Genomic DNA, 23,175 nt, shown 5'->3' on the forward strand with positions numbered 1-23,175 from the left:
GTAGGAGACCCTGGAGAGGAAATTAACCCCTGGTTTGGTTTTGTGTCTCCTGTCCTGTGCTACAGTCCAACTTCAAACACCACTGATTGCAAAAGTCTAGTTACTGACTCCAGGACTATTGTCCTCATCTACAAAAATGTTTCCATTTATTTTAATTTCTGAATGTTAGACAAAATATCTGCACATTTTTTTTTTTTACCTTCTTCCCAGATGGGGTAATGAAGCTACAAAGCATCTAATTAACATCATGCTGGGGCATTTTCATTTAGATGCAGAGCACTTCTTGTCTTGAAATTACTTCAAAATATGCAGGATTAATGCCATTTTCTGTGGCAATTGTTTCTGTTGCTTCAAGTGAGAATGAGAATTGTCAGTAGTGAAAAAGGTTGAGGGCAGGTGACAAAAGTTAATTCCCATATACTCATCTTCCTGGGGAAAGGGTCCAGCAGACTTCCTGTTGTTCCCTCCCACGGTTGATAAAATGTGTTCTGGTCTTGATGTGTAAACATGCTGGAATTTGCAAGAGATCAGCTCCTGCAAATCTCAGGTTTTCAGCTTCTAAAGGCCCAGGGCATTGCAGCTTGACAGATCTGTACTGTGTCCCCTTTGTCTTCCTCCAGTCCATCTGTTTGTGGGATTCTCGTGCCCAGTTTGCCTCCCTGTGGTCTTAGAGCTGTTGAGCCTCATCCTTGGATGAGTCAGTGGTGGTGGCAAAGATCCTGCAGAGAGCTATTAAAGTGTTACCAGCAGTGGGAGCCTAAGCTGGAAAGTTTTCTGGTAGCTGTCTGCATCTTTCATGTCAAGCTGGCAGCAGCTTACAGGGGTGGGAAGAGAGACACCCACCCAGGAAGAAAATAATTTATAAATAGATTACAAAAGTGGCAGTGCTTTGCTTTAACTTTAAATATTTGTTCATTTTACATATCCTGAAAGTCTTAAAAGGCTTTTGATATTTTACGTGATGTCTGTCCAACTATGATTAGATTTTGTTTTATCCATGGCAGGTCAGTTTGACTCTTGTGATACCGTCTTATCATTAATGCAAGTAGCAAGTATTAATTTGTGATCTTTGGGACAAAACTGAGGTGTTTAAGTGTGTTAAGTCAGTGAAAGCAATTGTGGACTGCAGATCTAAACCTAGAATTTGGCCTACAAAACCAGACTTACCCTTTCTCTAAGAAGATTTGGAGCAAAAATTACACCCAACTTCAGGTTTCAAATGCTAAACTGAGACTTTATTTTTTTTCCGTGTAACCTGCGGGTTCAATCTTTTTTTTAGTTTTCAAGCTTAGAAATCAAAACTAATGGTTTCTGTAGGAGCAGTGTCTTTTATTTGTGCTGTCTTCTATCAGAACTGTGTTGGGTCTTTTAGCTGTACGGGTTTTTTTGTATTTTTTTTTCTTTCTCTAACATCTGAAGCAGAGATACTTTTTAGTATATTCTCCTCTGGAAACTGCCACTTAGCCTGGTTTGTAAAGGAGAGAGGCAATTGTCATTTGGTTGCATTTTTTTCCTAAACCTCTATTACTCTCCTGTGTCTGGGCAGAGGAGAGTGAAATCCGATTGCTACCCACGAGGAAGAGGCAGGAAGAGCTTGTTAGGTGCATTTGCTCAGCTGGCTGCTTCTGCTGCCATGTACATCATCTTCCAAACTTGGAAGGGCAACATCTCTTGCCTACTGTGCATGCGATAGGGAAAGTAAGGGGTATTGCAGTTGGCAGAGGAGGAAGGAACGAAGACAAATAATCACTTAGAGACATGTTTATCTTCAAAGTAGTATCACCTTGCTTAATGTTGTCCAAAATTGATTAGTCTGTGACTGTAGGGACCTGGCAAAGTTTATCTGTAGGTTTCTTCAAGATAACTCTACCTTTTTCTCTTCACTTGGGGTAGCCGTCAGTCTGGGTGAGCCTTTGTCATTTCTTACTGCGTCCTTGATTTAAAAACAGAATTATGGCTGTGGGGCTTGTGTCGCTGACTCTATCAAATACAGGGTGCTACTTTATATGCTAGTGAAATACAGTATGTTTGTCACGTTAGTGTTTGGTTAAAAAGTGTTAATTTTTCCTTTCAGCCAGCAGCTGCAGCAGCTAGTGTTACTGCACTTACTGCTGGAAAGCCTTCGAGTACTGGAACACCTGTAAAACTTCCAGTTACAGGACCACCTGCACAAGATATTTCCCAAAAGGCAGTCTCTGTGAAAGCAGAGGGCACAACAGTATCACAGACCAGTGCTTCTACAGTAAGGAAAAAAAAAAGTTTTTAATTAAAAATTAGCATTCTATATATTCATCAGAGGTTGGAGAGCCAGTGCCACATCTAACAGCCTCCTCTTTATTTCCATGCTAGGAGATGCTAGAGAATGTGAAGAAATGCAAGAATTTTCTTGCTACACTAATAAAACTGGCGTGTAGTGGACCTCAAGCCTCTGAGATGGGGCAGAATGTGAAGAACCTGGTGCAAAATCTATTGGTGAGACTCCTTTTAAAACAGTCTGCAACATCTGTGTTATTATTTTTTGTACTGACTTCTTCATAATTGTGTTTCTTGTCTTTTTAATTGTTTTTTTTTTAACAGCTGAAGAGTTGGATTGGTGGCTGAGTACACCTGACCCTCTCATGCTTATGTCACAAGTCTTATTTTTAACTGGATCCAGTGCTGTATTTTTTCCCTCTCACATTCCTGTTTTGTTTTATGCATGCAGGTAATTGACAGCAGGAGCAGCTGATAGTGTTAACAAAGCTTCTGGATCTGAGCTGTTTTGCTTTTTTCTTTCAGGTAGTTTTGAGTACCTAATGGCAAGAATGTTGCCCTGGAGGTTGTAATGCAGTGTTAAGTCCAGATCACTGCTTTACTCCAAGACAGAACTGACTTCCAGGTTGATAGTGAAGCTTCAGTGGAACAAGCATGACATTATTTATGTCTTTAGACAATGGGATGGAGAAAATAATGTGGTGGCTGCCAAGCTCTCTGTCTCTGTCCTTGCAGGCAGCTTCTGTGTGCCACTTTGCTGTACCCCAGCACAGCTGGGTTTTCTTGGTAATGATTTCTCCTGCCACTTCTTGTCTTGGCATTTGACCACTGCTGCTGTTCTGTTGTTCCACTGTAGCAGAAGGCTGTGGGCTGGTGGAGGGGCATGGCTTTACTGGTGGTACAAATGGACTCTTCAGTCTAGAAAAGCATAGTGTAAGATGGAGGTGTAATTTTAAGGAGCAGACTGTTTTAAGCATCCTTGTAAAACTGTTTGATTCTTCTTCTTCCTCTGTCTTTGTGTCCTTGTTGGGGTTTACATCTTGATGCTGCCTCAAATTATTGGAATTGTCTCTGCTGTTAAATTAAAATACCCTTTACACAAAAAGAAAACTGCTGTTCTGCTGTTCAGTATGTGTATGTGATTTAAATGCAGAATAATGTTCCACATGCATGAGAGAAATGTTTAAATGGCAGCTGTGAAGTAAGATGGTCCTTCAGGCAGCATCTTATGAAGTGGGTGTCAAGCACCTTACGTGTACTGAGATGTAGTGCACCCCATAGCTGCATCTGTGTCAGCTGAACCCCTCTTCTTTGTGGGTCTGTATCTTCTTGGAGGATTTTTTCTTGGTAACTCTGTGGCAGGGTCTCCCCTAGGAGACTGGGAAAGGGCAGAACTGTGGGGCCTGCCCACCATCCTAGCCTTGCTGTTGTGGCACTAAAGTAGTGAGTGAAGGGTCTCAGAAGTCCACTGCAGCTTCCAAGGCCTGGAGCCAGGTCTTTCTGTTGGGGAAGAGTGGAAATTAATAAGCAAGGAGACTGCTCTGACAGCCAGGGGACTGTTAACCTTAGTGGTATGCAGAAGTGATTTTCTCATGTTCAGTTTCTCTTGCTTTTGAAAGAGTATTAAGTATTCTTTATGCTACACATTCATTAGAATAACATAGTCTTACAGAGGATGCTGTTTTCTCTTTTGGCTACAGCCTCTTTCAATTGATCTTTATACAGATAAGCTACTTTTACATAAAACAAAGTGCTTGAGGTAGAGTTTAAATATTTCTGCATAACGGTGTGGCTCTGGTTGCTACTCAGTGTTACTTGTAAACATTTTCTATCAGTTCACTTCACTGAGGTGTTTGAACAAGTATCCTGTATCCTTAAGTATGTTGCATGCCTGGAGTTCAAGAAAGTAATTTAATTTTATAATACTATATCTAAATTATAAGATAATTCTATCCTAAACCATTTTAAAAATATAAGAGGAAAAAAATTTGAGAATTGATATTGAAGGATTCCACAATAATGTAAATATCCATGAATTTTTGACAGACCTGGGAAAAAATTTTGTAGATCCACGGATAACTTACCATTGCAATTATACTTTCCTCCTAGGAAGCAAAAATTGAACCAGAAGAGTTTACAAAAAAGCTATACATAGAGCTCAAGTCGTCTCCACAACCGTATTTGGTTCCTTTTCTCAAGGTAAGTGTCTGATTGTGGATATGTAGTACTTAATGAAGGGAGGGAGGAGGATCAGGAAAGGAAAAGAATCAAAGCATTCAAATAGGTGTTTTCAGGTTGAGGAAATCATGTTTAACCTAGCCATGTGTGACTGTTGCTCTTGGAAAGACAATTTTCTGGGGGGGATGGAGGATTTTGGAGGCGTTGTCTGAAATTGGTGATTAATTATCCACTAGTCATTAACAGAGACTAATGTTTTGGAAGATGATGCATATACAGTAGAGTAGCTATAATAAAATGACCTTTTCCTTTCTTGTCAAAACTGTTACTGTACTTAATCCTTATGCAGAAGATTGACAACAGAGTCTGTGCACAGCTTATGCAGTGCACAAAGCATAAGCTCAAAGAAGCTACATATAGGTAGTATTAAACCAGCAGACAGTTAATGTTTAACTGGAGGCTGAAAAAAACCCATCTCTTTCTGTAGAACTTCATGACAGGACTACTGGAATTTAGGAAGAGTAACCTAGGATAACTCTACCTCCATTCAAGCAAATAATGATGTAAATAAAACCAAAAAAACTTTAAAAATCGTATTTATCATTAAAAACTTTAAAAATTGTATTGGAGAATGGAATTTATGAACCATCAAAACAAAAATGAACGTATTTGCTGTATAGCAAGCATTAAATTCCAGTGAAGACATAGAATACTTGGTTACATTTGATTACAACGCACATAGTATTCTTAGGCTTGATAGAGCTATACTTTTCCTTGCCATTTACTCTAGGCACAGTTGAGAATCAAGGAAGAAATGGTTAAATCTAAAGCTGGGGCAGAGCTTTTTCTGGTGAGCCTTGACAGCCCTGAACTACTTCATGCTGGGGAAGCTGAGCCAAGAGGTGCTGCCCAGCACTTGCAAATGCTTCTACCCCTTTGAGTTCTCCAAGAATTTATCATCTCAGGCACAGTGCTGTCCTTATGCACACTTGGAGGTGTTCAGCACCATCCCACAGCAAAGGGAGCTGCTGTGTGTGGTGTATAGACCTTGAGGTAGTTCCACAGGAGTTATATTGGGTTCATCAGTGTGAGTCAGACCCTGACCCATCACAGCAGAGTGGTTGCATGTTTCGCCTGCAGGATGCTGGCAGGTACTTGTATCATCCAGGCTTTTCTGTTTTGGACAGTATCCACACCCCATACTTTTTTGACAGGGTGTTCTCTCTTTTGTACTCTGTATTAACAATGAAATACTCTGCTTTCAGAAGCTTCAACCACGGAGGTGATTAAACATTAGCTGACTGTAGCGTTACTATCCTTTAAAACATCTTGCACCCTGATTACTTTTTTTCTGAAATACCTTAAGGATGTGTGCTTGAAACAGACCAGGATGAATTGGCATGTAATGCTGAGCAGCTGTGACAGGACTGAGTGCCAAATGGAAGGTGACTTCAGGAGCACTTCTCTAAGGTGCTATGAGCATCAGTACTGGCCTTCTTTGTTGGAGAAATGCTTGCAGCTTGGGTATGGAAAGAAATGTGATAGGGTTTCTTGCCAATTGACTTTCAGCTAGTGAAGTGGAATTTTAGGGGAGGACTCTGTGGAGTTGTCTCTTATCTTTGAGCTGCAGGTTTTTGATAAAGTTGAGTTGCTGCATGTGTTTTGTCTGTTCCAATAGTTGGGAAAATACCCTGACTTTGGCTGTAAAGCCTGCTCAGTTTTCAGATATGTGTTGGATGCCTTTGGTAAATAAACTGCATCAGGAGCATAAGGAAAGCTGAGGAGTGTTTTAAAAGCAAAGGAACGGAACATTAAAGATAGGTGTGCCACAGAAAGTATAGATGTCCAAGCACTTTGTTTGCTTGGTATATTAACATGTGAAACACTCTTGTTCTGTTTGCATGGAGCCCAGAGCAGCAGCACTGTGCTGGAGACTTACAGGTTTCAAAAACTTAGGGAGGGAGGGGAAGAAAGGATTTGTACAGAACTGATTTCCCCTGGTTCTGAGCCACAACAGATTGTAAATAGTCAAGGATAAAACCTGTAGAGGGCTTGAGGATTATTCTGTCCATTAACCATCTCAAACACTGCTGTACTGAAAATGAGATGTTGCCAGATATCTTTAACTTTCTCTTTTTTTGTAGAGAATGATCTGTCTTAAGTTGTTCTGCTGCAGATATACAGGCATTATTAAACTGGTATCCCCCTCTAGTGTAGATACAGCTGTATTGGTATAGAAGTTTTCATATCTTCAGAGCTTTTTTCTGACTTTATTGGATAATTTGTAGTTCACTTGTCAGGCAGGCTCCATGGAATAAACACAGCTGTTAAAATATAGCAGGTTTTTTTGGCAAAACAATTTTTTTTGAGGTAGTAAAACAGATTAAATGGTCTTTTTATAGAACAGAAATTTCAAATTGAAGAATCTGAACAAAAGCACAATTTGGTGAGTTACCCTATGTGTGATTGTTGACCTTTGCTTGGCTTGTGTTGATGATTCTTGTGGTCTCCACTGGATAGTATCATCAGCAGTCTAAGGGTGCTTGAATTCTAGCAAAACTTGTTTGGAATAAGCAATTTATTGTCTTACATAAATTGGAAAATGAGGAAGAAAGGTTTTGCTGACGTTACACTTTGTTATATTTTGCCTTTTTTTTTTTTTCCTTCTAGAAAAGCATGCTTGCCTTACGACAGTTAATGCCCAATCCTCAGAGCTTTATCCAGCAGTGTATACAGCAGCCAGCTACAACCCCAGGAGCTGTTTCTCCTTGTACCTCTGTAGCACAGGCTCCTTCGATAGCTGTAGCAACAGCCGCTCTTCCAGTTACAAAACCAGTGTCTGCCTCTGTGATAGCCACAGCCTCTCCGGTTATAAAACCAGTCCTTGTCAGTACAACAGCAACAGGTTCTCTGCAGACTGTGAGGCCTGTTGCTGCTTCCACAGTGGTGACAGCATCTCTTCAGCCTGTAGCTTCAGTCCTCACCACAACGACAGCCACGTCGGGGCTGACTGCCATCCGAACTGTCAAGCCTGTCTTCACCTCTGCAGCAGCAACGTCCTCTCTCCAGTCTGCAAAGCCACTGCTGGTCTCTACAGCAGCATCTTCAGCAGCAAAGCCTCTCCAGGCTCTGAAACCAGCCACTGGAGCCCCAGTCAGTATTAAAATCTCACAGCCGAGCTCCATCCTTGCACAGTCTGTGGGTGCTCAGCAGGTGGTTAAAGTGAAACAGTTGGTAAGATGAATTTCTCTGCTTCTCTGTAACCAGGCTTCTTTACTGTAACTCCTAACCATTTTTAAAAAAAAATACCAGTTTGGATTTTTTTTTTAACATACAAGGCTAGTCTATCATGAATTACCAGAAACAGCTAACCTGTTGTGAATTAATCAGTTAAGTTTGTCATAGGGATATCAAGCCCATGCTGAAATGGTGAATATAAAGCTCAAGTCTCTTGCAAAACATACTACTGATCCCTGTTGCCAGATGGGGCATACAGCTTGAGAACTGAGGGAATGTGAATTCTGACCTGAGCTATGCATACAGCCAGGCTATGTTGGTATCTGAAAGAAGACAGGAAATGGTAGTGTAAGAAACAGGAACTGCTGATGGAATGCATGCATTAATTCCTATTAGGTACCCTCCCGGGGCTGTGTCTTCGCTAGCCACCAGGGATTCCAGGCTCTCTACCTTGGTAGTTCATATTCTGGGTACTTTGCACAGGTGACTTGTTGTTGTTTAGTGATATGTTAACTGAAATGTACAAACTAATTCAAGGAGCTTTTCAGAGGGGAGTTCTGACCTCCAGATTTACAAATATGTTAATTATGAAGTCACCTAAAAGTGAGATTTTTCCATCAGGCCTCATTAACTAGCAAATTCCAGGAGGAATAATGTCTTGTTAAAACTAAGCCCTCAAAAGCAGTGTGTTAACTTTTTTCTTCTTGGCACAGATTAACTTTCTTCTAACGTTACTGTTAAATACCTTCAAACTGTGGACCACAGACGTACCCAGAAGAGCAGTGTTGTGAAATAACCTTAGTTTTGGTTTTTGGGTGTTTTAGATTCCAAGCAGTATGTTGTGTGACTGGTCTACCTGAAAATAAAGCTTTCAAGTATTTTGAAAGAATAGTCACCTTTTTACAGATCTTAGAATCATAGAATGGCAGGGTTGGCAGGTACCTTAAAGATCATCTATTTCCAACACCCTTGCCTGGGCAGGGACACCTCCCACCAGACCAGGTTGCTCAAGGCCCCATCCAGCCTGGCCTTGAACACTTCCAGGGAGCAAGCAACTACAGCTTCCTTGGCCAAACTGTCCCAACATCTCACCATCCTCAAGTTAAAGAATTTATTCCTAATGTCTAACACCTAAACCTCCCCTCTTCAAGTTTGAAGCCATTTCCCCTTGTCCTCTTGTTACACACCTGTGCAAAAAGTTTTCTTGTAGGCCTCCTTCAGGTATTGCAAAGTCACTATAAGGTCATCTTTGAACAGCCCCAACTTCCTCATCCTGTCTTCATAGGGGAGGTGCTCCAGCCTTCTGAGCATTTAAGAAGCTCTCTTGTTAACACTTTCCAGGAGCTCTATGTCCTTCTCATGTTATAGACTCCAGAACTGGACCCCCAGGTGGGGTCTCACAAGAGCAGAGCAGATGGGGAGAATCACCTCCCTTGAGTGGCTCTCTATGCTACTTTTGATGCAGCCCAGGACACAGTTGTCTTTCTGGGCTGCAAGTGCACACTGATGGCTCATGTTAAGTTTCTGGTCCACCATCACCCCCAGATCCTTCTCAGAGCTGTCTGCAATTCCTTTCTCCTCCCAACCTGTATTTTTGCATGGGATTGCCTCAGCCAAGGTGCAGAACCTTACTCTTGGCCTTCTTGAACTTCATGCAGTTTACATGAGCCCACTTCTCAAGTATGTCAGGGTCCCTCTGGATGCCATCCCTGCCCTCCACCACCTTGACTTCACCACACAGTTTGGTGTCATCAGAAACTTGCTGAGGGTGCACTCAATTCCACCGTCCCATGTCACCAACAAAGATGTTAAACAGCACGGGTCCTAGTACCAACCCTTGAGGAACACCATTCATCACACTTCTCCATTTGGACACTGAACCATTGATCACAGCTCTTTTTCTGCAGCCATTTGGCCAGTTCCTTATCCAATGAGTGGTCCATCCATCAAATCCATATTGTTCCAGTTCATAGATGAGAATGTCGTGTGGGAGCGTTGAATGCTCTGTACAACTCCAGGTAGGTGATATTTATAAGTACCAGTCTTGAATGGTACTTATAAAGGTTTGCTCTTAAGAAAAGGAGAAACATTAGACTTCTGTGAAGCTAGATTAATTTCCACAGGTAGAATAGGGCATCTAGTGCAGATTTCCTTTTTAGTTTGTTTGTTGTGTATACCTGATTTGATAATATTCAGGCCTCTAAAATGTCTTTATTTTTCTTGCTCTCAAAGTGCACAATGCAGATTTAATCCAAGAATCCTGCATTCTGCTTAAGAGTTTATGGTAACAGCTTTTCACGTGTTTAGACTTGCTTAAGAAAACCAAAGCACTCCAATATATGGAGGGGCCTTTTTATGAGTGGGTTTGTTTTTAAAAACAGGTATCAAACATATGCCCTAACAGTCTTTGATAATAATAGCTAAAGCCAAATTGGAAAATGAACTGATATCCTTACTGTCTTTAAGGACTAAATTTGAAATTCCAGCCAGAAGAAAATGAGTGTTTCTTAGGTTGTACAAAGGCTGGAGAGCAGTTTGTTGGCTACACAACAAGCAGTGTAATCCAGGGGAAAGGTTGACCATCTGTACAAATAGATGAGGAAGCTTAACTCTACACTAGGGAGTCCAAACACTTCTTGAATATCATATTGGTGAACTCAAGTGACTTTGGCCTCTTCCACTACTGGTGCTTTGCAGCCCATTGCAATTGCTTTTCTTACAAGCATTGAATTGCATACAAAATGTGTTTTTATCCCCATCTGGGTAGATGCTAGGCACAGTGATTAAAGTACTTGCTCTTCAAAATGTCTGTTTAATTTGTCTTGTGGTTGAAGAGCTGAGTTGACCACTTTGCAGCTTAGCCATATCAGGAGCTTGGGGTTTGTTCAGGCAACCTAGCAGTACGAAGAGCCAGTTAGTAGAAGCAGCTGCATCTTTTACTGCCTCCCTTGTGCATTTCCTTGAAAGGACAAGGGGTTCTGTTTTCCTCCCACAAGAAAACAAATCTGGACCTCCCCTCCCTAAACAGAAGCATCCTGCTGCCAGCTGAAGAGAAGCACATGCCAGCTGTGCAAATCTGTCCATACAATGCTGCCAGCAATTTCTTCCCCTTTCCAGCCTGTAGGGCTGTCTTATGCCATACACTCCCTCTGCTTGCCCATTTCTAATTTAGGTCTCATGCTTGGAAATGTAAAGCAGACTTCCATGTGCCAGCTCCAGTGTAACATTGGTGCTGCTTAAGAGTTCAGCAGTGCAGTATTTTCCTATCAAAATTGTTACCAGGGTGACGTAGTGTGTGTCTTCCCTGTGGCATGATTACTGAAACTCTGGGTTTGTATGGTGGACACCAAAGGAGGTGTTCTTCAGGGAGGCTCTTTGGGTTGATCACATGCCTGTGCAGTGGGAACTGCATGTTGGACAGGGTTCCTCCTCACAGACTTCCTTAGCACAGCCTCATTTAAGGGCATTGGCATACACAAAAGTTTCATCTTGGAAAGATTCCTTGTCTTGCCATAGAATTGCTCTCTTGTATAAGTACAATAAATGAAAAATTTTGTTACCAGTCACCAACTTCCAATGGTGAGAGCTGCTGTGAGACTAGAACTTCAAGTTAAGCATAATGAGCAAGAGTTTTATGGGATCGTCGCCTCAATGACCAGAGATGTGCTCCATGGACATTTGGATATTGTTAGTGGTTGAAGCAAAGAGTGAAATGCTTGTGCTGTTTATGTTGAGTTCCCTCAGAGCTGAGCTTTCTTGAGCAGAGAACCCTTTTTTTTTTTTTTTTTTTTTTCCTGGATGTATGCTTTTGCATTCAGCTGGTGAGGCTTTCTTCTTGAAGCCCTAGTGGTGTGTGATCATGCCTTACCATCTCTGCTGATCTCTGAACTTCTGCTTTATGAGTGCAAAATAGGTTCAAGTGAGGCTCATCAAAATCTCTCTCAGGCAGTTGTCCCTGTGCTATCACCTGAATCTTACATTGGGTTTAATATTTTTTTTTAACTCAAGAATGTTAGTGCTTTTTACTCTGTCTCTGTCAACCTAATTAATGTAACACAAAGAGACAGTCCCTTTATTACTTCTTACTGCTAACTTGAGTCAATAGCCCTTCCTTACTGACACTAGGTGTTGTTTTTTTTGAATACTTCTTTCTGGCATTAGATCCTTGTCAAAATTTCTGGGATTGTTGCCCTGTTGCAAGTCCCAAGGACTTCCACAATTTGTTAGTTTAGCAGCTAGAATAGCAAACACAAAATCAGCTTTCCTGCCAACACATCCTTTCTGCTTCTCGTTGATCTAGTCTCCTCGGTTACTTCATTTACTTCCCAGTCTCCTCCTAGGACATTAGTTTATCACTGGCTATCTCTGTTTCTTCACACACACCTTCCCTTTGAATGCCTGTGTTTCCTCCTGTCTTATTTCAGTGCTTTTCATGCCGCAGATGATGCATCATTCTCGGTGGTGGGGAAGATCTCTAGGTGCATGTTAGTGTGGGTGCTGGCAGAACCTGTGAGTAGTTTATCCAATCTGGTTGGTAATTATCTGACCATAGAAATGATGCTGTTAACATAATTTTCAACCTCCAGCCCATGGAAGCTGCATCTTTCAGGAAGATCAAATTGTATTTTCAGAAGAACATACAGAAGCAGACAGTGGTGTGTGTATATATATGGTTTGTAAGGCAGTGCTGCATGTGAGCCTTGACTCTTGTCTGCAGTTAGTCCCTGTACTCCATGACTCTTTCCTCTCCATAAGGAAAGTTGGGAGATACGGATCTTCTATTTGTTCTCAAGAGCTGCCTCTTCATTGTCTGATTTTCAAACATCACCTTTAATTCAGTTCTGTGTTAACTGCTGCTATGCCAAACTACGATGCTATTAGCAAATTCTTATGGGGATGTGGCTTGAGTTCTTGATATGCCAAATACCTTTTTTCTTTGAGTGTGATACTTACACTGATGATGTTTACTGATAAATATGAAGTTAGATGGCAGAAGGGAAGAGCCTCATTTCTGAAGTATAATCAAGTCCTTAATTAAACTTGTGCAGTGTTGCTGTACAAGCACTCTTTCTGAAGTTAGAATAAAAGATGATGTAGAGGAGAGAAAGTGGTTTCCTTACCCTGCAGATTCCTTTGTATTACCTTTCTGCTGTTAAAAAAGTAGGCTTCAAACTCAAGTTGTTGCAATCAAGAATTTTCCAAAAGATGTATCAGAAACTGCAGCCCACATCCTGCAAGCTAGGAGGCTTAGAATTGAGGCTTTTAGGGATGCTTCAATTTTATTACTTTCTTGCATTTTAATAGCTACCCCAGAAGAGGAAGAATTAGTATTTTGGGGCTGTGCCTGTAGGTCAGTATTGTGATGACCTCCTGATGTCCGATTTTGTTCCTTTCAAGAGCCTCTTTAAACAAAACTATCAACCACCTTCCTTTTCACCCTTCAGCAGTATACTGATGTTTTTATAGAGGCTCTACTTGCTGTAGGTGTTGCAACTTGATGTTCCAGCTGACTGGTTTGTTCAGTGTACTTTTGAGTGACAGTTTGAAACTCAGCATCTCATTTTACAATTAATGTCACGGCTCCAAAAATGCATTAGTAACTTTGTAGTGTGTACTGTTAATTCTTGACAGGAAAAGGGTTTAATGCAAGACTTCAATTTGTTTTGGTGCTCCCTCTTTTTAACTAGATGTGTGTGATCCTTTCCTGTTTGGACTTGTTGACAGGCAGGCTCAATATTTAATTGTTTATCTGTTATGCAAGACTTGAGAGAAAAGCCTCTTCATTTAATGGATCATGTAGTACCTGGTGAAGCTTGTATAATACAGTTATCAGTAGAGAGTAGGGGTGAAATGTCAGAGCTTGCTGAATGAGCTGGAGTTTAAATCTCACCACCAGTTGTTAAGATTTGTTTCTTGTCATGAAGTAAAAAAAAAATATTAATTAAAAATCATTTAAAAAAACCTTTTTTTGTGAGCATGCTGTTAGAAATGAAAGCTAGACATGGATGCATAGCCAGCCTAGCTGCTGGCTGGGTTAATACGTTGATACTGTTTACTTCTCTCTATCTCTTCTCACTGTTGATATTGGATATTCCACTTCCAGGTAGTCCAGCAACCTTCAGGAGCAGTTGTAAAGCAAGTATCCATACCCCCACAACCCTCAGCAGTCACCCTACAGAAATCTGTGGAGAAAAGGATGCCACTGAATACACTTGTACAAACGAACCACTGCCCTGCAGGTACAGTGGGACCTCTTTAATGGATAAGGGGGAGAACTGCTGAGGTATAGAAATGAGTGTGGGCTGTTGGTATGTTGGTAGGTCACAGGAATATAAGAAGGTGGTTGTCCATCGGGTATAACCTTTTTCACTAAAACCATTCAGGGGTCAGCACAGAGGAGGGTCTGAGCTGAGAGTGTGTAGGGTTTTGGGCCATTCAGAACCTGCAGAATCTAAGGCTCCAGGAGTTTTCAAATGGACCTAATTAGTTGTTGTTGAATCCAGTAGTTTTTGCTACAAGTGTGAATGTACTAAACAACTGTCTTAGCATTTTTCTTTCTACTGTGGTATGTTCTTTGTTCTGTTGTAGGTCCCATTCTGAAACAAATTACCTTGCCAGGAAATAAAATTCTGTCGCTTCAAGCATCTTCTGCTCAGAAAGCTGGAATAAAAGAGAATGGAGCAACCTCCTTCAGGTAAAAATAAATGCTATCAGACGTTTACTATAGGAAGGAACTAAAGGAACAAACAGCAAGTATAGAGGTGGGAACAGATCCCAGATAAAAGCAACTTTCTTTAGAGACTTGTTTGTGATAGGTGGTTTTCATGTTAGAATGCTAATTGGCAAGGGGATACCTAAAAATTTTTGGTCTTCTAGCAGATGTTAGTTATTATAAGAAAACTGTCCTGATGAGGTTGGATTTTCATTGTGCCATCACAAGAGTCTAATCAGTGTGCATCGATATATATCAGTTTTTCACTTGTAGAGGACGCATGTTGATCCCCATTCTGTAAGTATTGTTACCTGATTTAAGGCAAAGTTATCTTCCATTAATCTCCATAAGCTCTTCTGTTTATACAGACTACCACATAGCACTGAACTGTTTGTTGTACTGACTGTAAATTGTACCAACTGGTAACCTGTCTAAAGCTCAGTGCTATGCTACAAAATCTTTCATTACCTCCTCTTACAAGCTTGTTCTTGTATGTAGAGGTGAAAGCCTTTGATTACACCTGTAACTACAGCATCCAGCATACTTTCTAGGCATTTAGATTACAAGAATACTTAAAGCTTTTAGGCCTGTTAATTGATTAGCTTTTCAAAAGCAGAAATCATTTTTTGTATCTCTGAAGTGTTGAAACAGAGGTACAGACTGCTGTAAGCATTGCTGGTCTTAAGACCTTAAGGGAAGCTTGAAGTTACTCTTCTAGGGATAAAAGCAGACATGACAGCTTTGTCTTGTTGACCAGTTGACTTCTCATCTCTTGAAAGCTATAGTTTTGTGCACACTGATTTTGAGAGAGCTGTTGTTATTTATAATAAGGTGCATTATACACCGAACACTTAGAACTCTGGTAGCCAAAAGTTAAACCGAAAAGCTGATGTTAAAGCAATAGCTCTGTTCAGATTCCTCAAGTTCTTATGAAATACACATCAGAATATAATTTGTGATGTAGTTTTATGTGGTGATGTTTGAAAAAAATCATTTAATGAATGTGTTTAAAAATCTCAACAAAACAATGCATATGACCACAAAACAGCCTAGAAATAATTTTTTTGTGAGTGTGATCTTCCAATCGGAATCTATCAATTGTCTTACATGAGAAAGTCTGGATCCTTGAATTCCTGTCATGAATTGTAAGTTCTTAGTGAAGGAAAAACTCTTGTCTACAGTGTGATCCAAGGTGGATTTTTGTTTGCATTATGATTTTCAAAGTAGTATAAGTCCATGAGAATTCAGATTTGGAATCTCTCGCTCACCTTCAGTTTTTCTGATAAGTCTCTTCTCCGAAGGATGTATCTCTTCGGATACATCCCTGATGCTTCTCCTTTTCACCAAAGTAAGAAAAGTTTTAAAATCAAAAAAAGTATATATGAGAATCTTCATATATCTGAACATGAGCAGTTTGTACCTGAACTTTTTGCTTCCCTAGGTCAAATATTGGTGTTTTCCAAGCAGGTCTAGCACTACACAGTGTTAATCTGGCCTGGGCAGCAAATGTTCCTTGCTCTCTTTTGTCCTAATTTCTGTTACTCCCTGCACAGCTGTTCTTTGACTTGTGATCCATCAATTGGTTGTCCATTGGTGAGGCAGAGAGAAGTATCACACCCCCCTTTCAGGTCTTGTTAAAGATTCTTAATGGGCTGAGGGCATGTCTTGTAATTGATGATTGTACATATGACACTTCAGACTGTGGCTTCTCATTGCAGTATGTCATCATGCCTGCCTGCCATTGTGTGACTTGGTTAGGTTAGGATTTGGGAATGTAATACTCTCTAAGCTGAATTTAATAAGCTGCAATATGACCTTGTCTGCTCTTAAATCAGCTGTTTTGGTTGCTTGAGATAAGTGGTATTAAAAAATGGTAATCTCCACCTCCTGCTTAAAAAAAGACTGACAAATGAGAAGATTTCAGCTAAACATGGACATTTCTGGCACTTGATTGCCCCAAGGTATGTATTGTAATGGGCAGTCTGTTTTTAGAAGCACTGAGATTTTTATAAAGTGCTTTACGTGTGTCTGAAGTATATGCTAGAGTACCCTGGAAAAAATAAGAACATCTGGGTAGCTACTCCTGCCCCGTGGTGGTGGGGAGTGCTGGAATTTTTCTGTCCCACATAGTTGTCTGTGATGGTGTGTGGAGGTTTGTGTTAAGTGTGCCTTTCTGGTTTTCACTTTGTTGTGTGAAATAGAGTAAAAGATGAATTCAGAAGACATGTGCTTTGGTGGAACACCAGAGGGTGCCACAGACTCACTTTTCAGCCAGGCCCCTAGGTGTGAGTTGCATGTGCATTGTTGGAGCTTCTTTTCCAGTGGTACATTCAGTATAAACGTCAAACCTGATTTCATGCAGGGTAATGCTCAGAACTCTTCTCTGTTTTCCCTTTTAGCCTGATAAACTTAAATCACTGAAGACTTAAAACATCTGCAAGAGGTTTTTTTTTGATTCCTGGGTGTGACACAAACAACTAAAAAAAAGTCTTAAAGAATGTGGTGTAGAAGAGGGACTTGAGAGAGGGATTGCTGAAAATGAAAGGTTAATTTCTGGCAGAAACAGTTGCATGTGTACTTAGGAATATTTCAAGTTTATCACTTTGTGGGGTTTTTATAGCTTACTCAAAGTACATGACACCTTACTTAAAATGGTTCAATTTTGAACAGCATGGAAAAAAGAATAGTAAAAAGTAAAAACTTCACATGACTTTTGAAACTTACATTAATCTTTAGTGAGCACTACTTAAAAGGAATTGCAATGATAGTTTCTTTGGGTTAAGTAAAGTAAGTGCAGCAGTGTTTTCATAGATGCAAATTAATCTTTTATCAAGGCTAGTGACTCAGTGAGTTAAGGCAAATATATCGCACTGTGAATTAGTTGGCATTGGTCCTCCAAAACATTGCAGGTGTCTATGCATATGCATAGACACATGCATATGTCTACTTGCATATAAGCTCTGGCATGTGTGTACCCACAAGAGAGACTGTGTGCATGGAAATATTAAAGAAAATAGTAATCTGATAAAGGCTGGTTTTAGAGAACCAAACTTGTATTTATAGAAAGGTGGATAGGTGTATACTATAGAAGTTCACCTCCTTCTTGCTTGAGTATTTGGAGTATGTGGCCAGAGTAAAAGCTAAAATCACTTACTGAAACTGCATGCAATACAGTTGTACCTGAGGTGCAGGCATCCTTACTTCTATCATGTCTGTCATATTTGTGGCAGTCCAAGGAAGTTCCCCCTGCCTGGAAAAGGGGAAATATAGCCCTCAATTTTAAAAAGGGAAGACTTGGGCAACTACAGGCCAGTGAGTCTCACATCTGTGTCCAGCAAGACCATGGAGCAGATCCCCCTGGAAACTATGCTAAGGCACATGGAAAATAAAGAGGTCATTGGTGGCAGCCTACATGGCTAAGGGCATATAGTGCCTGGCAAATTTGGTGGCCTTCTAAGACAGGGTTGCAGTGTTGGTTGGTTAGGGAAGAGCGACTGATACCATGTACCTGGACTTCTGCAAAGCATCTGGCATTGCCCTGCACAACATCCTGGTCTCTGAATTGGAGAGAGATGGACTTGGTTGATGGACTGCTCAGTGCATAGGGAATTGCACTCAAAGAGTTGCAGGCAAGGGCTCGATGTCCAAGTGGACACCAGTGATGAGTGGTGCTCCTCAAGGGTCAGTACTGGGACTGGCTCAGTTTACCTTATTGGAGACATTGGCTGTGGGACTGAGTGCACTCATAGCACGATTCCCCACAAAACCAACATGTGTGGTGCAGTGTACATGCTGGAGGGATGCCATCCAGTGGTATGCTGGCAGGTATGAGAGATGGACCTGTACAAACCACGTGAAGTTCAGCAAGGCCAAGTGCAGGGTCCTGCGTCTGGGTCAGAGCAATCCCAAGCACAATTACAGGCTGAGCAGAAAATGGATTGACTGTGGTCCAGAGGAGAAGGACTTGGGGGTATTGGTTAATGAAAAGTTCATCATGAGCCAGCAATGTGCACTTGCAGCCTAGAAACCAAACGATATCCTGGGCTGCGTCAAAACAAGTGTGGCCAGCAGGTCAAGGGAGGTGATAGTGCCCCTCTGCTCCACTCTCATGAACCTTCCACCTAGGGTACTGTGTCCAGGTCTGAAGCTCCCCAACATGAGATGGACATGGAGCTGTTGGAGAGAGTCCAGAGGAGGGTCATGAAGATGATCAGAGGACTGGAGCACCTCTCCTGTGAAGACAGGCTGAGAGAGTTGGGTCTGTTCAGCCTGGAGGAGAGAAGGCTCTGGGGAGACCTTCTGGCAGCCTTCCAGTACCAGAGCTGGCCCCAGAGGAAAGCTGGGGAGGGACTTAAAGGGTATCTAGTGATAGGATGAGGAGTAATGGTTTCACGCTGGAAGAGGGTAGATTTAGATTATATATTAGGAAGAAAATCTCTCTTGAGAGGGTGATGAGACAATGGAAGAGGCTGCCTGGAGGAGTTGAGGATGCCCCTTCCCTGAAAGTATTCAAGGCCAGGTTGGATGGGGCTTTGAGCAACCTGGTCTAGTGGAAGGTGTGGCTTGCCATGGTGGGGGCTTGGAACTAGATGATCTTTAAGGTCCCTTTCAACCCAAACCATTCTATACTTTTCCATCATCATAATTTCAGGTTCCAGCATCTTCAGCTCTGATACTTGTGGTGGATGTTATTCTTAACCCTAGTTGTGCTGATTTTGAAATCTTTATCAACAGATCCTGCACTTTAGTGGGATTCTTGTCTCTGCCACTAGCAAAAACATCTCTGTAGTGGTCATTAAGAAAACCAGAGTGTATTTGTGAAGATCAGGCAGCACTCAATCAGCATGCAATGAAACTTCATTGAAAGATCATGTTCTTTGTTGGGCTGATAGAGCCTGAGTGTGCTCTTGGAACTGCTCATTTGCTGTTTGTGAAGGGGTAGAAGGGAAGCTGTTCTGGCATCCATGACTTCAGCTTTGGATTGTAACTTAGGTCACTTAACCATTCTTATAATCCTAGGGTTTAATGCTTTTCTCAGCGTGAAGGGTTTTGGATGCAAGCCTAGTCAGGAAGCTATGTCTAGTTAGACCTTGTGAATGAAGATGGATAGGAATCTGTTTGGTCTCCTTTCCCCTGAGCATATCACATAGAAGTTCTTAGCCGTGAGGGAATGCAAACAAATGGCAGGAGAAGTAGGGGAAGGCCAGACTCTTTTAGCCAGGCTTTTTTCCAGAAGTTTTTGAAAGATACTCAGCCATAGAAACCTATTGAGGTTGTTCTTCAGAAGCATAGCATCCTCCCTTCTATGAACATAAGTACTGTGTGGTAGGATTGATTCAAAGGGCAAGATCTGGTTGGTCCTGTATACTGAGAAAGGGTATTTGTATCTTATTTTTTAAAGGAATTCACTGAAAGAAAAGTGAAGATCAAGTTTGTGCTAATGATCTTGCGCTAATAGTAAATGATCTTGTGTAATAGTAATTTCATACAGTAGGCATCTCAGAAAGCGAGCTTGTTTGTAAGTTCAGTGAGTTAGTATTCAACTTAATTCAAGACTTGATTGCATCTTGTGTATTAAAGTTTTAAAAGAAATTTCAGACTGTGGTGTAGTCTAGTGGTACTGTCAGTAGTGGTGCAGGGTGGGGGCCTTGTTGGGACTTCTAATCCAGGTTTACCTCAGTCCTTGGTTTCTGAACTTGTTCAAAATTTTGTTTTCATGTAAAAGATTTGTACGGCTAGCAACAGAGGCATTAGTCAAGCTGACACTGAGAAGCATTTCTCTAAAGTTTGAAAGGTTCTAGGAGTCATCTGTGTCTGTCCACCCCCACCCTAAGGATGTCTTGCATGGGGGTAGGCTCCAGGATACTTGAATGTGGCTCTTTATTGATAGTTGAGAGCCTTTTTCTTTGTATCTGTTCTGAATGAAAACAGAAAATGTTTTTCTCTTTAATAGGGATGAAGATGAGATAAATGATGTGACTTCTATGGCTGGGGTCAATCTTAATGAGGAGAAAGCCTACATTTTGGCAAACAACACTGAGCTCATTGGTACAGTGATCCAGTCCTGTGCAGATGAACCTTTTCTCTCCTCAGAAGTGCTTCAGAAGAAGATCTTGAGCATAGGTGAGAACAAAGCAGATTTAACAGATGTGTATGGATGTAGTGTTTTTCTGCCTGTTTCATCATCCAGCCTTCAGTCTTTGAAGAAGGAGCTGGAACTATTAAGATCTGACCTCTTTATTCATGTGTTTTTACCAAGCTTTATGGGGCTTTTACTTCTCCTTCTAGAAAACCACTTTTTAAAAAGGCTTTTTATGTGGAAATAGTCTGAAGTACAACCAGAAAAAAATAAATTGGTGCCTTTTTTACATGCGAGAGCATAGCAGCTTGATTTCTTTTAAAGTTAACAGGGCAAGTAACAACCATGTAGATGCTAGCACACCTAAGTGTGCTTTTCCATTTCCACGGCTCCTAACTTGATTCATTATACAGACTTTCCCAACAGCTTAATCATTCCTCAACCTGTTCAGATACAGGTACAGCACTTCAGATCCTGCCCATGTGATCAGGAAGGTGTTTCAAGCTGCCAATCTGCACAGGGCAGAGCTTTGTTTGTAACTCTCTCTATGGCAAAATCCTTAATTTTATGCAAAAGAGACATTAAAGCAGTTTGTATCCGTGACTAATACTGTGGAATGTGTGTTGAAGGGCTGAGACTGAACTGTAGTATGAAGTTTTTAGTGTATGTATCATCTCAGCTGTTAGTTTCCAAGCAAAATAATAACTGTTGCTTAGCAATGTTGTGTTAGAATGTCAGAGCAGGAGCATGCATTGGTATAGCACCACACCGATTGGTACCACTGCTGTCTACAGCAAACTGCACGGATGTTGCTCCTTCTCTCTGCCTGGTAGTTTGCCATACTGGAACAGTGAGTTTTACAGCTGAGCATTCAGGAAAGCCTGCAGTTTGTATGCCCAGTCATAATTCTGTCACAGTGGTTTAACTACACGACTGCAAAGCCTTTCTACACGCAGCTTGTTCTGAGTCCAAGCTAAGCAGCTAGACTGTGAGGAGTGTGTAACCTGCAAATGCTATCTGCTGCCCCAATGCATCTCACTCCAGGTAGCCAGCTGTGCTGTCTGAGTTGCATGGGGAGTTGCTGAGTGACCTGTAAGTGCTGTGCTGCTCGTGAAGAATGGAAAGAACACATTGAAACTGGTACTTAGAAGCTTTTCCCAAAACTCAGAAGAGGGTTAGTCAGCCATCCCAGGGAAGAAGTTCTAAAGAAAAATAGAGGTCTGCAAAAACAAAGAAAAAATACTTATCTGATTTTAGGTATGAAAACAATCCATTGAAAGATGGGAAATACAGCAGCCTGGTTGATTCATGGCTGGTAATGTTGTTATTATTAATCAATTCATGTCATAAATGAAAAGTGCTTTGCTTGCAAGGAGACAAATATGGTCAGGAAGTATAGCAATTCAGAAAATGGACACTTGAAATGCGCCCTCTGGTTTAGGAAGTGTGTGTGTGGAATGAGGTCCTTGGGTTTAGGGTTTGAGGTGCTTTTGTCTTTAAAGTTAATGTTTCAGTATTGTTATAGGATAGTGAGGAAACTGCTAAAGAAATGTTGAAAGGTGCTCGAGCAAAATGCACTTTGCACTCGGCTGAGGTCTAGGCCAGTGCTTACTGGCCAAGATCAAACAGTAGGAACACTTTTGAGTGTATCTGGGAAAACATCGTAGGTTTTCCCTGTCTTGCAAGATTGTTATTAATTTTCAGCTAGAATAGCAAAGAAGAATGAAATAGGTGATTAGGTTTGGTTTTGTTTTGTTTTTACAGTGTATTGTTTATCCATTCATAACACTCCACTTGCCAATAAATTCTGAAATGGGTTTTGAAGGCGTGCTGTATGTTGCATCATAAAGCATTACAGCTGCTGTTAAATGCAGCGAGGGGCAAGGAAGAGCACTTCTGAGGGGCATGGCGTATGAGGCGTGTGAAACTGCTGCCTGCTGTGCCTACCAGGGAAAAGTTCTGCCATCCAGGTGTCTTGACGGAGCTTCACCGAGTGATTGATGTTGTCAACCAGAGGAAGGCTTCTCCGTCGGCAGCCTGCAGCCACGAGAAGGTTGCAGAGGTGATGCCCAGCCATGGGCACGGGGCTGGGACAGCTTTGCTGGGAGCTGTAGCCAGCATTGGTCACAGCTGCTGAAATGCAGAGAGGCAGGGGCAGCCCTGGAGGAAAGGTTGAAGGTGATGGCAACGATGACCCGGGCCGTGTTGTCCGAGCTGCTGCCGTGGGATGGTTGGGTCTGTCTGCCCCGTGCCGGCTGGTTGAGGCAGGTGAGAGGATCCCATGTGCCTGGAGTGTGCTGCAAAAACCATCCCTGCTCATCGAATAAATGTCATGAGTTGTTAACAAGCACAGTGTCAAGCAGGGCAAAATGTAATTCTCTATTTTTTTTTAATTACTGGAATTAACAGAATATGGCACTAATTTCTACAGCTACTGCTTCTCCCCCTCCCCGAACATGAGGCTTGATTTGTGTTCTTATTAACTTTGTCCTATAAATGACCTTGCAAGGAGAGTGGTTCTGGAGGCTAAGTGAAACAATGTCTATATTTTCTGAAGCTCCAGGCTAAGTTTTATTAATGTAATGTCTAAGATCTTTGAAGTTTTGACTTTACCAGGAAAATCATAATCTCCAAACCTTTATTCATAATGGGTATGACTTCCAGGGGGAACAGAATACCTGCTGTGCTAATTATTTCAATTATCAGCTACTACTAA

The 23,175-nt window shown here is 41.4% G+C and overlaps 1 protein-coding gene across 1 annotated transcript in view; it reads left to right on the forward strand.

Moving 5' to 3' along the window:
* TAF4B (TATA-box binding protein associated factor 4b) overlaps positions 1-23,175 on the forward strand; it is a 73,722-nt gene that overhangs the window by 20,067 nt on the left and 30,480 nt on the right. Inside the window, exons 4-11 of the mRNA XM_030444680.1 lie at positions 2,075-2,242; positions 2,350-2,472; positions 4,363-4,452; positions 7,102-7,665; positions 13,772-13,907; positions 14,257-14,362; positions 15,845-15,847; positions 20,334-20,503. Coding sequence (XP_030300540.1) covers positions 2,075-2,242; positions 2,350-2,472; positions 4,363-4,452; positions 7,102-7,665; positions 13,772-13,907; positions 14,257-14,362; positions 15,845-15,847; positions 20,334-20,503 — 1,360 coding nt within the window. The remainder of the gene's footprint in view (positions 1-2,074; positions 2,243-2,349; positions 2,473-4,362; positions 4,453-7,101; positions 7,666-13,771; positions 13,908-14,256; positions 14,363-15,844; positions 15,848-20,333; positions 20,504-23,175) is intronic.

The sequence above is a fragment of the Calypte anna genome, chromosome 2 (assembly GCF_003957555.1).
Source record: "Calypte anna isolate BGI_N300 chromosome 2, bCalAnn1_v1.p, whole genome shotgun sequence".
Classification (NCBI taxonomy): domain Eukaryota; kingdom Metazoa; phylum Chordata; class Aves; order Apodiformes; family Trochilidae; genus Calypte; species Calypte anna.